Here is a 14,296-nt window from a genome sequence, read left to right as displayed (position 1 = left end):
CCCGCATTCCATCCCAGCTCCGTTTGCTATGTCATTAGCTTTCGAGAGACACAAACCGCCCTTTTAAAGGAGGGGCATGCTCTAAAAATTAGCTAGTGGAAGCATTGTTGTGTGTATACTCTCACTTTTGAGCTACTGCCCTGAGGTGAAATCCACAAAAAAAAGGATGGAGTAAGATGTAAACCAACGCAAACGCAAGTCACTCGATTCCTGTAAATTCCAGATATTTTGGTGAGGTTGCAAAGGAGGATGTTGCTGTACGTAACCTGAGCGGACTGGGCCAAGTCAGTGGCTTGCAGCCATAAAGACACTTGTTCTGCAGGAAACCCACCGAGCCAGATTAATCAAACCTGCCCGGGAACACACCTGTCTGGGTAAGGACTGGCCACAGCTCCCTCCAGAGAGCCCCTAAACTGAAGCTGCAGGAGGGAGCCGCTGTCTGAATGCAAAGCCAGACCTGCAGGGTCTGGGCATGGATGCAAAAGCACTGCATGGAGCAGCTGCTGCTCATGGGGATTGAAAGGACTCTCAGGGGTGACTTATCAAACGTGGCTTTAGAGAAGATGCTTTTACTTGGAAGTTCTGACCACTTCAGACACCATTTTGGGGTGTACTACCTAGGAATAGGTGAAGACCTTCACACCCAGCAAGTCTAAGACAAGCACGTGCCCCAGAGGCATTAGACCGAGCACAGCCCCAGAACAGCACCAGCCTGGTTACCAGGCTTGGATTCCCAGGAGTAAGTGGCAAGACCCAACTTTTCCCCCATCCAAGTATGACTGGACTCCGGATTGCAACATCAGCCCATGCCATATCATCCTCTGAGGTATACAGTTTGAATTCGCATGGCATGGTCCACTATTACAAAAATAACACACTTTTCTGAAAGCTTTTGTTCCATTTTGCTTAAACATCTCTTAAAAGAGGCCAAATTCAATCTGCACTGGGTCCAGTGAAGAGCAGGACCAGACCCACAAACTACTTTTGGACAGGCCCCAAGGGGTCAGGCCACACTGAACTATCGTGGAGTACTATGCAGAATTTTGGGCTGTAGTTGCAAGTCATGCTCTGTAATTATTAAGCAAATAGCAAGTAAGAACTGATATTGATTCTTCTAGCATCTTACATACAATTATTTTGTGATCATTCTACCACAATATGTACTACATCTCCCAGTCAAAGCTCTTATTTTAGAAACAATGCAAAGTAAGGAGACAGTCATTTTTTATAGGGATCATAACATTAAGGATGCTTATGTAAAAATTGTTCTGTCGAAGTGGAAGAAAAACCCCCACAAAATGAGGCTCTGTTCTGATTTCTTTTCGTGCAACCACAGATGAGGTCACTCATCTTTGGGCAGAACTCCCCTTATAAATTAAATGTTGTACTAAAACATATATTTATTCCTTCTCTTTGAAATATGTATGACTCAGGATCCAAACTGAGTAAATGCCTCTTGTGTTTAAAACACAGCTCCAGTTTAATGTAGATATATTCTAATTTGTAGATCTAGGTGTGACAGAAATGCCACTTTATTTACTCCTGTATGAATAAAACATATTTTTACAGCTCACAAAGTCCAGTGAAGTTATTTTATCCCACAGGCATAACTGCTAAATCTGCACCTTTGGGGTGCAAGTCACCCCTGCACTGCTTCTCAGTGACTGCCACTTTACCCCCCTTGCCCACGTCACAAGTGACACAAACATTTAGCTCAGCCTGAGTGCCACCTGCAAGGAGCCAACCAGCAACATCCCCTCCTGCTTTGTCAGTTCCCAGTGCTCCCAGTGACACCGGTAGGAGAGGCTGCTGCATGGAATTTAAACTCTACGGAAACACAACACAGCCTCAGGACTTCGACCTTTTCCCATACATTGCTGCAGCTGCTGCAGTGAGCTCATTGTGTAACTTAGAAGAAGCTGCCTCAATGCCACAGAAACATATTCCTAAATAATGTGGAGAGGGTCTAATTTTAAAGCAGTTAATCTCACCCTTCTGTGTTGGAAAAATACCTGTAAATCAAAACCAATTTGGAGTCAGAATGATATAACAGGGAAAATGCAATGAAGTAGTAGCTTAACCACGTAGATTAGGGTAAACTTTGAACAAGGATTGCCAGTATTGACAGGTGTGTGATCTTGTGTTTATCCAAATTCTGTAAAATAGGACTGACTACAAAACAGGTAAAGTAAAAATTTGGTTTGATTCCCCCAAATGAAAAATAAGAGTGCTTAGAAAGGGAAGAAATATATTCTGAGGCAGAGAGAAGAAAGGCTGGAATGAGGCTTCCAGGTACAAAACAACCTTTTCCATGTAGGTTATTTATGTCTATCAATATCTTCCTCTGTCTTTCTATTTCTACACCATACAAAATTACATAAACTAAACGCGCCGCACTTCCCCCATTTCCATACCTGCTTCTTCTTTAGTGACTAACTTGGTTTACAGATCAGTTCAAGACTTGACGGTTAATAATCCTGTTTAGATAATCTGCCTCTAGATTCTTCTTCTTTAAAATGTGTCTAAAAAATATAGTTACTAAAATAGCTTATTTTTAAATCACTCCTAGCACAATGAGAATAAAAATAGCATCTCACATTTTCCATAGTCAATAATCTGCCCCTCGAGTCAGAGGAATCTGCTAAACTTTGGCTTAGCTCACCCCTGATAATCTGCATTTTTAATGCACAGATCACACAGCAATTCCATTTAAAGTGCTGCACTGATGTGGACTTGATCAGCAGATCACAACAGGTTATGATTTGCAGAGCAGTCATGGTGCTCACCTACTTAATGTGGTTCAAAGCAATGAGGTCTGATATCCCCTATGTGCAGAGAGAAATGCAGAAAAAGCCAACATTTAAAGGTCCCTTTCAGTGCCCTTCCTTGGGCTTAGCTCCATCCCACTACGGAAGAGTAATTTGAATTGTAGCTTCCCACTTTAAGCCTTTCATTTCTCAAGCTGAACTTTCACTCATCATCGAGATATGCCCCTTCAACTACCCAGCTGGAAATACCTGAGAAACCTTTTTGTTCTGAGCAGATGCACGGGTTTGTGCTCCAAATCCAGAATTCACAGTTTATTTCACCTGCCTACTTCCATATAAGATATAAAAACCCATTTTCAATGAAAAACAGAGGTTTCAGTGAATCTCTGCAACAAGAACTACCCCAGGCTGCAGCCTGTAACAAATACTGATACTTTGGGTGCAATACCTCCTGACAACATAGAGGAGACAGAATTCTATGGTACAGCAAGCAAATCAAGGTCAGAATCTTCAACAGATGCTCAGATTTCCCAAGAGGTTCTCCATCATCATTACTAACACTTTGGTGACTATTGATTAGACAAATTAGTCAAACCTTATAACCAGGATAAATCTCTAACAAAACTGGAGGAAAACACAAAGAGAATGGCTTGCCTTTTTTACTGGGCTGCTAATCATATCTCCCATTACCTGTATCCTTCAGATCAATCCCCTTCCAGGAACAATTACAAAGGACAGAGTACTCTCACAGGCTAATATCTTTCCTGTATTGATCTGAAAAGCACTTAGGAGAGCAGGTGGCACACACACAGGAACTGCAGCTTTTCTGAGCTGAGAATTTCTACTGTAATACTTCAAAACAAATTACATCTTTTATTTTAGACAACAACCCTTAACAAGACATAGTATAATACGTTATGGGGGCCCTCACTATCCAAACTTCTACATGAGAAGGCTGCTGGTTAGTGCTTTCCTCTCATTCTAACAGTGCACATTCAAACATACGCTGAAATTCTCCTGCGCTGCTCAGGGATAGCACCAGCACCCTCTGCTGTCACACACAGCCAAGTCCCAGGCACAGGGAATTGCAGAGACCACTTCCTACGTCCTCCACTAAAGATTCTGAGCCACAAAACTTCACAGTGATGTTCTGCAACGAACTCTGCACTTCAACACAGCTTATTTTCAAAAACAGTGACTGTGTCTAGAAAATATCACCCGAAATGAGCTTATTGTATTAGTTTCGTTTACTCATTCAGCACCTAAAACTACACTAGGACAAGAAATCATAGAGTAATAGAATAATAGAATAGAATAGAATAGAATAATAATAGAATAGAGTAATAGAATAATAGAGTAACCAGCTTCTGTAAATGTAACAATAAATCACTGATATTTCAACATTTATCTTATAACCCCATCTTCTAACCTCCTGTGAATTACATGAGACTCTGTTTTGATGTTTTCTCTACATGCTTTTTGTTCTCTTAGTTGCACAGAGAGATTTGAAAATCGCAGAAATCCAGAATGCAAGTGAATTTCAAATACACATCACATAATTCTCTTGTGTTTTCCTTCCTTGTTAAAGCAGTCCAAAAATGTTCTAGAGCAGCTTCTTTGAACACATGCAAACAAGTATTTTCAAGGCTTCCTATGACCACAAGTGCCTGCCTTCAAACCAACCTTGCACTGAAGGAGCAATAACTCCAGAACAACAGGAGAGCCATCAGCACTCTCATGATGTTTTAAACCTAGATGTAGAAAAGTTCCTTAGTCTGACCAGCTGTGTTGATCAGTCTTGAGTCACACAAAATCACCTCAAAACAAAATCCATGCAGTTTATCCATGTATAGAGTCAGTATTGGCCAAAGACCACTTTTTATTTCTTCCTTAATGAATGAGGGCCATCCATCCCTCTTCTTTTTCAAGGAATTATATCATCATCACTGGTGACAGCACTTAATAGCAAAGCAGATACGGGAACGGAATACAAAATGGGTTCCCCCAAGACAAGAATTACAAAAACAAATATACATACCAAACATAAAAGACAAGAACAATATTGAGATCAAAAGGAAGCCCAAGGAAAGACAGATTATAGCATCCATTGCAGTACTTTGGGTGCAGAGTCATGATCCCCATTAACAGAATGAGAAGAGAGTTTGCTAAATATAGAAAGGCCTGTACTTTACACAGGGTCAGTAACTTGTGGTGGGATGACAACAGTACAAAACTTCAGGAATCAAAACTGAGTATATCCTTTCACATTACACTCAAAAGTTTCAGAGAAATACAAATTTTTCAGTTCTCTGTATGGAAAGATATGCTTCCTAAAGCAGAGAAAAAACAAGTTACAAAATAGGCATTGATTACCAAGCCAGTGTGAAACTCCTACTCTTTCTGGTGTTAGTCCAGAATAAATAGTATCTTTAAATTCAGAGCCTTCCTGGGCAAGTAGGTTTTCACCTATATTAAAAAAAAAAAAAAAAAAAAAAATCACAGTCTAGCTCCTAGTTAATACTGTTTTCAAATTGCAGAAATTACATATTAAATTCAGGCCAAGACTGGAAGATTAAAGTCTTGCTTGAGCTGGTCTGAAACCAATTTTCTTTGGTTTGCAGTTAATCCTATCAATAGATAATATTTTCCTTTAAAAATTCCAACCAACTTTCCAGCTAAAAACAATCCATCTTGTAAACAAAAACTATATAAACGTGCAATGCTGCAAGAACTGGAAGGACCAGTAAGTGCCACTGTCTCTCAACATCTCACAAAGCTTATTTTTCAAATATCTGCTTCCTTCAAAGTCAATAGCAAAACTTATGTGTGTTTAAGTGACTGCAAGGCCAGGCCCTGAGAGAATAATCCTGCTCCAGCTGCACGTTCTCAGACTGATGTTGAGTTAATGGTTACGGAAAGCAGATGCCCCTTTTATGACTAATATTAGATACAATTGACTAAATATACATCCTTATGAACACGGAGCGTGGCATTTCTTGAAAACAAGACGCCGCTTTCTAAGGAGCAAGTTCTCCCCCCCAACACACTCTTTAAGAGGGACAATTGGCTGAGAAATCTCACCCAAAAATCACTGTTTGCCATCATTAAAGAAAGGAAGGATTTTTTTTTTTTAGCAGAATGTTTAATTTACCCAGATTTCTAAAGGCATAACTAAAAGCACGCTATATGCTACAGTGTGGTGCTTTTCCAGTGCATGGGAGAGAATGGATGTGCAGCTCTGGGCCATCCCCATGGGTATCTGTGAGCAAAGCACAAGATCAACAGCACTGAGACTTCAAATCACACAAAAGCCAGAATCACTCCAACTCACGATGTGCTTAGATCTTATAGCTATCACAAAACAGATCCTTTAAGAATCTGAAGCAGAGCCAGGCTGCCCATTGCAGAGCACTAGAGGAAGAAGTGTGATGACACCAATGCCCATGACTCATGGTACATCAGTGCCCAGCATTGTATCGATTTTAAAGCACACACCAATTTCTTAGCTCAAAGACAAACTGTACAAAATACTGTACGGTCTTTTTAAAAGAACAAGTTTCTTTAAAAGAAACTTTTAAAACATATTTTGCTAGAGAAATGTTTCAAAAGCATGTCCCCTTAGAACATCACCATCAGATGTGTAAGCATATAAAAATTAATCAAATTTTCCTAGTGTTTGGTAGTAGGAAAAGCTCAGCTTCCCAATACATCAAATTAAGCCCACAATGGCATTTCTTCATAATGTCTTTAGATACAACAATCGGGTCAAAAGTTTTAAGGCTCTTATTTCTCAAAAAAAAAAAAAAAAAAAAAAAAAAAAAAAAAGTCACAGTAAAGAAGGGATTAAATGGAGTTAACACAGCTATTGGCAATGCGAAGAAGGATGCTCGTGTCATGTGCTATTGTACGATCTGGGGCATTTCACTCCATGCTTTGGCTTTCTTCTTGGCCAGGGACAGCCAGGGCGGTTCAACAGGACTGCAGGGTGTCACTGGCAGGTTAGAGGAGTGCCTTGCTTCCTTTTCAACAGCAGGAACCACAGATGCTTCCTGAGAAATTGGTCGAACTTTACCTGCCCATGAGAAGACATACATCACTCACCAGAAGTCCAGAGAGTTAAAAATCCAATTTCTCCCAATAATATCTTGTTCTCTCAAAAGAAACTGTTTTACCACCCAAAATGCTTGTGACTCACCAGTAAGTCAAAGGAATTGTTAACTGGCTATTGCTGACACTCTGGTCCAGCTACAGCAATGGTGAGGACCAGCTATTGCAACCGGAAAATTGATATTAAACAGTGAGTAATGTGCCCATAAAAAACCCTCTTCTCAGTCCAAACAGGAAGTGTCTAAGTCTGGATAAATGAAGGAAATTTTTCAAAATTCTTCATGAGGAGCATGTGAAGACTATAGTCCAAATTATTTGTCTAATTCATATTCTTGGTTAATTTTTCCAACTCTTGATTTTTATTAGAGTACACAGCAAGGAGTTCCACAGGCTAATTCTGCTCTGCGAGAGCAAGAAAATCTAGGAATAAGACTCTGGAGTATACAGGAAAACAAAACCAAAATAGCTGCAGGATAAGAATTACCCCAGGCTTGCTGTGGAGTTAGAAGTTTATGTTTTCCAATACTGAGAAGACTTAAAGATTTTTTTTTTTCAGTCTTCACTGCCAACACAACTATTGCTCCAGCAATATTATTAAATAGTAGGTAGGAATCAAACCACTGCTTTATGTACTTCCACTTGTAAGCTATGATGGTGGGGTTCTGATGGTACTAGGTGTTCCTCTTAATGCAGCCTAAAACGCCTGTCACACTCACAAAGGATGTAGGAATACAGAAAACGTTTCTTTGATGGCTTTCAGTTCCTATTTAGAAAAGGCCTACTCCATTCACCTTGTTTGAAATTTTTCAAAATTAATGTCTAAGCCATGTTAAGTACAAGAAGGTTGATCTTGCTTGCACTGAAATCAATGGAAAGTATCCATCAACTCCATTAGTCATGTTCCTTGAGCAGAGATAAAAGTAGTTCCCCATATTCACTCAGGAGGTCTCTGATCTTTTAAAAGTTCTGGCTGGTTGGTAGTTCTTGCATGAGGCAAACTGTACTTAAGAATACTAGAGGAAAGATACTGTCCATTAAACAGGCTGCAGCTCTACGTACACAAGAAATTTTCAGAAGTATCTAAGACGAGGTAGGAATTAAAGTGCTACTTAAATTTTGATTTTGAAAATCTATTTCCACATTTTGGGAGAGAACCTTCTCATTAATAAGCCCAACAATCCAAATAAATAATTCGTTTGGATATTAACCCCACATCCTTTCCACCACCAGCACTTTCAACTAGACAAAGTCCTGGTTGGGCTAATGGGAACCAAATCAGAAAAGAGAAAAATCTACATTTAGGATTCCAGATTTCCTACTCATGTGACAGTGCTGAACATTTCCTAAACAATAGGGCCTGACTTTCTGAGCAGCAGAAGAGCAGTGTTCTCCTAAAACATCAGCACTAGTCAGAACTTTCTATGTTGCTCAAGTCGTGGGACACCAAAATATGCCTATAAATGCTACCTCTGAAGGAGAGGAAACAGTCACTGGATGTCAGAAACTAGGCAAATTCTGGGGAAGAGGTAGCACACAAAAACTTGTAATTCTGCTGTAAGCACCACAAAGACTACAAGTTCTATTAAATAACTAGCAGAGTAATTTGTGAAGTTCTGAATTTTGACCAAAGACTGCTGGGCTTCCAAAGCTAGGATAATGTAATTAATAGAAGTCCAGAAAACCAGCCTTTCAGAGGAAGACCTCATCTGTGCAAAAATCTTGGCCTGTTTATGTTTCATCTCTCACTTTGCACCTAGAACCATAAGACAAGGCTGGCCTGTAGCAGAACCCTTTTTAAAAGGTGTCATATCTTAATCACACATACAGTCACAAAATTAGCTGCAACTGACATCAGAGCCTCTGTGTAGGTGCCAACATCCTGAGCCAGTCACTTACTGTAGTAAGGCAGAAAGCTGATTTTGTAGAACCTGTAGATTCAGAAATGGTTCACAGCTCTAGCAGTAACTCCTACAGGGAGCAGCACAGTGGCACTCTCAAACATCTCTAGTACGACAACTCTGGGTGCTGCTGGATCACACAGGGAAAGAAAGGGGCCAGGTGCATGGTCTCTCTCTAGACAACATCTCCTGCTGCGTCAGCTACGGGAATCCTCATCCATTGCCAGAGGCCTGACACAGTGGTGCATTTCTTATCTACTTAGGCAGTATCTGCAATCAATAGCTTTCAGCTAGCACAATATGCTTTTACAGCTGAAGGACTGCCTTATCTGTATCTGGCTGGAGCATGTCTCTGAGGTTTGGCACCACTCTGAGTAAGCAAGGAGGGAGAAGCTGCAGCCCAGCAGAAGCCTTGGAAGAGGTAATGTGAGTCACCAACTGAGTCACACTCTTCCCCTGCATCTTTAATACAGAGAAACACAGCAAAGTGTTCAGGAGAGGGGCCATCCAACCTGTGTTCAGCTGACTCTACCTAAATTGTTCTTGATACATGTTTATCTATTCAACACATCTGGCCATGGAAACTGCACGCTCCCCATATGCAAGCCACGCTCTTCTGCACCTCACTGCTCTTATTGTTAGAAAGTATTTCCTAACATCTAAGCTAAACATCCCCTGGTGCATTTTAAGTTCATGCTGGCCATAAAGACTAGTCTGGCCTTTGCAGAAAATTTAGTTGTCTCTTATAGACTAAACAACTCCTATCAGTATTTCCTGGCTGACTGGAGATCTAGAAGACCTGACCTTTTCTGCTGCTCTCTTCTGGACACTCTCCAACTGCTATTCTTTAGTACTGATCTTGGCCAGTAATAAATCACCAGACTGTTTATATGCCATTTCATGAACTGGCAGTGGAGATAAGAGTTCCCCACTTGCTTTCTGGGCTGAGTAAACAAGCCATTATGTTGACTTTTACAAAAACCATGGTCTGGATAGGCCTTTTATAAAGTGTGCTGATTATAAAAATGGTGTCCCTCTTCCTCCATCACCTGCCACCCACACCACTTACTGGTGCAACCTGTGGCCACTGCGTAAAGAAAAAGAGTACCTGCTGCTGCAGACACAACCGTCTTCATTTGTGTTCTCTTGTCCTGAGAGCTGGAAGGCATATCCTTCTTCAGTGTGTTCTCACTAGCACAGATCCCTTGCTGCAGCGCGAGGAGAGAAGAAAAAAAAGCAACTGACTGCCAGCCATGGGCACTCATAAAGCTCACCCTGGCAACCTCTCAAACCTGGCTGTGGGAATGCAGCAAAAGCCAGGCAAGGATGGTTATGAACCTCCTGCAGGAGGGAGGGAGAAGGCAGTGAGGAAGATAATACAACTCAAAGCAGCTACGTAAATATGCTCTGGGCAATAAGAAAGCACTGAAAGGCTCAGGTTTTAGCATTGCAAAGGAACATATAGGACAGTCCAGCTCTGAAACTAATCCCTGTGACAGTGTAGTCACAGATATTTGCTCACTTGCATCAGTAGTCTCTCTCACTGTTTTAGAGGCCAGGTCAGCAAAGCTCTCTTTGAGTAGTGCTCACAACACACCTCCCATGAAGACAATATTGAACAGTTTGCAAAAGCACCCAGGTGACCTGGGGCAGGATTCACACCCATTCTACATTACTTGGTACTCTACCTCCCCTTGATCCACTTTGGTCAAAGCTTTGTCTTCATCTTTATGTTCTCTGGCAAGAGGATGATCCTGGAAACCCTTTTGTTTTAGCTTTGCCACGGAGATCCAAGCTGGTTCAGAGGACACAGTTTCCAAATATGGAGAGACTTTTTCTACAAAAGAAGCATTTTTGAAGTAAAGAAGGGATTTAGGTCAAATCAGCCTAAAGCTAGTGCTTCATTTTTTAAATCCTTCAGCATCTGTAATACCCTTTGAACACAGTGGATACCTTCCCTGATGATTTTGTCCTTGGCAATAACTTTTTCTTCTGCTTATTCTCAAGTTTTTGACCCAACTCTGCCTCTGCCTAAGTCAATGGCAGATCACTGGCAATCAGTCACGCTGAGATCATTGTGAACTGGATTTTGCCTTTGAAACAACATCTTTCCATTGTAGATTAAATGAGTACTACAATAATGATTTTTTCACATAGGCAGTAACATACAGGCTTCTTTGTAATTTTTAAAGTATTTTAAATCATTATTTAAATCATATGTTATTTAAATCATTGTTGTAAATCATTTAATCATTGTTAAAAAAAATTAACACCTAATGCAACTCCTAGTCAAGGTTTGAGCAGCTGCAGTCTGAATTTTTAACTACTGAACTGCAGCAAGTTTTAAAAAGTGGTGTTAAAACTCCAATTATAAGCACAAATACCTCATACCAGAAATGTTTCAAAGGCATTTAAGCTATTATTCTGTTGTTATTCTTGCTGGAACACACCCTTCATTAAGATAAGCCAAGAATTTTCTCAATTGGCCAAATCATCAAGCCAATTAAATTATAATGGTGATGAACTCAAGGCTGAATTTGGATCTTAGCAAAGAGGATTTTTTTTTTTCTTTCTTTCTGTCTTTCTTTCTTTTTTTTTTTTTTTTTTTTTTTTTTTTTTGTGTGTGTGTGTGTGTGTGTGTGTGTGTGTGTGTGTGTCACTCTGCCAGGGTTCTTTACATGAACAGTTTTCCACAATGTTTGGATACAAATATAGTATAAATACCTGAAGGTTTATAACTATTTTGCTTCTTTGCCACTTCTTCCGATCTTGCCTTGCCAGGATTTTTGTCTTCTAGGAGATCTGGTTTTTTAACAACTGACTTTGTGTTAACAGGAAGGCTTGGAGGTGGTTTCCCAGTGCCCATCAATTTCTGATCCTCCTTGACTGAAGCAGAAGAAGCAATTGGAACAGCTGAGGGGATCAGCTTTGGAGGCTCTACATGGCTTTCATTCTGGTACTTTAGTAAAGATGATGTTCTTCTTAGTCTCACCCCAAATGGGTTCTCAAAATTTTGTGTTTCATGGTCAGCCCACTCCATAAAAGAATTCAAATGCAGATCTCTGTCCTTACAATCTTGAGCAAACCTATCTGAGTTGGTTTTTGCTGATTCCTGCGTAACTGCATCAAAACGTGTGTGTTCTTTTGTCATTCCTTCAAAGAACTCTGGTCTTATAGGGGATGTTGGAGAACTTCTGGAATAGGAATCTTCTTTTGAATTTGAACCCCCTGAGAGAGATCTTTGCCATGCTGGTGCAATGGTAAATCTGACTGGCTTAGCAGAAGCAGTCTTCAGCGGACTTTTTACATTTTCATCTGATGACTGATTGCCTTCTGCTGTTTTTCTGTGAGAAGCTGTACTGCTTATCTGGTGCTCCTTACTATCAGCATCAGAAGATATATTACTCTTCAAGCCAGCCAAACTTGAAGAGGCAAGACACCCAATGGAAGGTTTTTCAGAAATGCATGACGCATTGGCCTGTTGACTGCCTTGGTTACCCTTTGAAACAGGAATTTCTGCTTTAAAACATACTTCCAATTTACTGCAAGGTCCCACACAAACTGCTTCTGAGACAGACACAGCAGCGTCTATTTTTTTTTCTTCACTGTCCTTGGATAAATGGAATTCCATAATTTCGCAAGTTTCTTTGTCATTTTTTGCTACTGAACTCTTTTCAGACCTCAAAACAGCCACTGTCTTGATGTCAGAACAAGACTCTGAGTCAGCTACTGCAATTTGTGGAGTGCTCAGTGCAGTACCTGAGACAGCATGGTTGGAATGATTCCCAGTAGTACCAAAGCAGAGTTCTTCTTCGCCAGTAAGCAGCATATCCCCTTTTTCCTGGACTTTAATGTTTGGATCCGCAGAATTTACTGCGGAATTTTGTGCAGCATCTGGCAGTATGTCCATGTCCACTGTTCCCACACCACTGCTAAACAAGTCAGCTGCTGGTAGGTCTGGAGACACACCAGCTTCTCCTTCAAGTTGTTGCAATTCTGGAAGTGCAGGTACTTCAGCACTGGTACTTTGTGGATGTAATTTCGGTTCATTAGCAGACTCATCTGCAGGGTACAACACTTTTGTGCTGTGGTGTTCTTCCAGGTTTACTGGAGAAGGCTCAGGCCTCAGAAGGAGTGTGGCTCCTTTATAGTGATGTTCCACGCCAGCAAGGCACCCGTCTTCTTGCAGCAAAGCACAGGTGTCTTCTACCACAAATGTGGAATTACAAGAGTCAGGGGCAGCACCAGTGGGGGTTTTTACACCTGGTGTCTCCGTAAAACCGCCTCTCTTTGCACAGGGTCCCACCTGGGCTGGTAATCCTATGTTAAACAGAGGAAAAGAGTGTGCACTTAAAGGTTGTAATTCAAACACCATCTGTATGCATTCCAGACAGTGCAGTCCTTTAACATGAAAGTCCCATGTCTGTCTACTGCTGACTGATAAAAAAGCCCGTTCAGAGCCTATTGAGAAATGGGCTGTCCAAGTGAGAGACTAATGAAGTTTTAGTTTGAACATACCTAATCCAGGGAATGACTGAAAGTTGCTGTCTGTTTCAGGTGCACCACTTTAGTTGATGTTTAGTTGTTTACTGTGCATACCCTTAGTTGTAAGGCTACTAGCCAGATTTCCCTAGACATTTCTGCATGCGTGTGCCTAGAAAAGCCACTGACAATGACTGGGAAAATTCTCTCTGGGTGAGCGGCAAAGGAAGATCCAGTAAAGAGAATCCAATCAAAGTCACCTGACACGAACAACATACAATGCCAAGGCTAAGGTTTTTGGGTATCAAGGAACTCACTTTCACATTCATTGAGGTCCAGCCAGCTATGCAGGGCAGGTGCTTCTGAACCTGCCCTACACATGGTGCTTTCACCTCATGGGTTCTTTTAATGCTGCCCTCAAAATTCACCACTTCACCATCACTTTGTGGAGTGTACTTGATTTTTTCCATCACAAAAATTAGCAGCCAGGATTGGCTTTATGTTATAGAACCAAAAGATGCCTAGTTTGAAAGGACTTACAATTCCTGTCAGTGTTATACAGAAGAGTTCAAGCACCCAAAGTAGCAATACCTATGTCCTTATTACCTTCCCAATTGCTTTTATGTTTATCACTCTCAAGTAATTCTGTTGAATTTCCCTTCCTTTCTGGAGTTGCAGGAAGACATGCTTCATTTTCCAGCTGTTCCACCTAAAGAAGTGAAGATTCTTTAACTGAAGAGTCACACACAAAACCTGTACTTTATATACAGGCATTTCTATTAATACTCAAATCAGAGACACAAAACCTCCATTTACCAAGACAGTGGGTAATGTACTATTCCAGTTAAGAACTAGATTTGTAAAAATAGACTCAAGCCTCTTTAAAACTCACATTTAGGTTTATAAACACCAGAAGTGGTTTTACAAATAAAGCATATAACCCACAATTTTTGGCTAAATAATGAAAACCAAAAATGGCACTTTTCTTCCATTTCCCTGATATTGAAGTTTTCAGAGTCTTTTTTGGTTCGTTGGTTGGTT

At 40.7% G+C, this 14,296-nt stretch overlaps 1 protein-coding gene across 1 annotated transcript in view; it reads right to left on the bottom strand.

The window, feature by feature from the left end:
• Window positions 1-6,599: 6,599 nt before the first annotated feature.
• Window positions 6,600-14,296, bottom strand: part of KIAA1210 (KIAA1210 ortholog) — a 38,419-nt gene continuing 30,722 nt past the window's right edge. Inside the window, exons 8-12 of the mRNA XM_040091042.2 lie at window positions 13,862-13,964; window positions 11,498-13,093; window positions 10,462-10,610; window positions 9,882-9,981; window positions 6,600-6,840 (exon numbers count right to left, since the gene is read on the bottom strand). Of these exons, the coding sequence (XP_039946976.1) occupies window positions 6,668-6,840; window positions 9,882-9,981; window positions 10,462-10,610; window positions 11,498-13,093; window positions 13,862-13,964 (2,121 nt within the window). The 3' untranslated portion in view covers window positions 6,600-6,667. The remainder of the gene's footprint in view (window positions 6,841-9,881; window positions 9,982-10,461; window positions 10,611-11,497; window positions 13,094-13,861; window positions 13,965-14,296) is intronic.

Source organism: Hirundo rustica, chromosome Z (assembly GCF_015227805.2).
Source record: "Hirundo rustica isolate bHirRus1 chromosome Z, bHirRus1.pri.v3, whole genome shotgun sequence".
Classification (NCBI taxonomy): domain Eukaryota; kingdom Metazoa; phylum Chordata; class Aves; order Passeriformes; family Hirundinidae; genus Hirundo; species Hirundo rustica.
The sequence above is the reverse complement of the archived record's forward strand: the minus strand, read 5'-3'. Positions and strand labels throughout refer to the sequence as shown.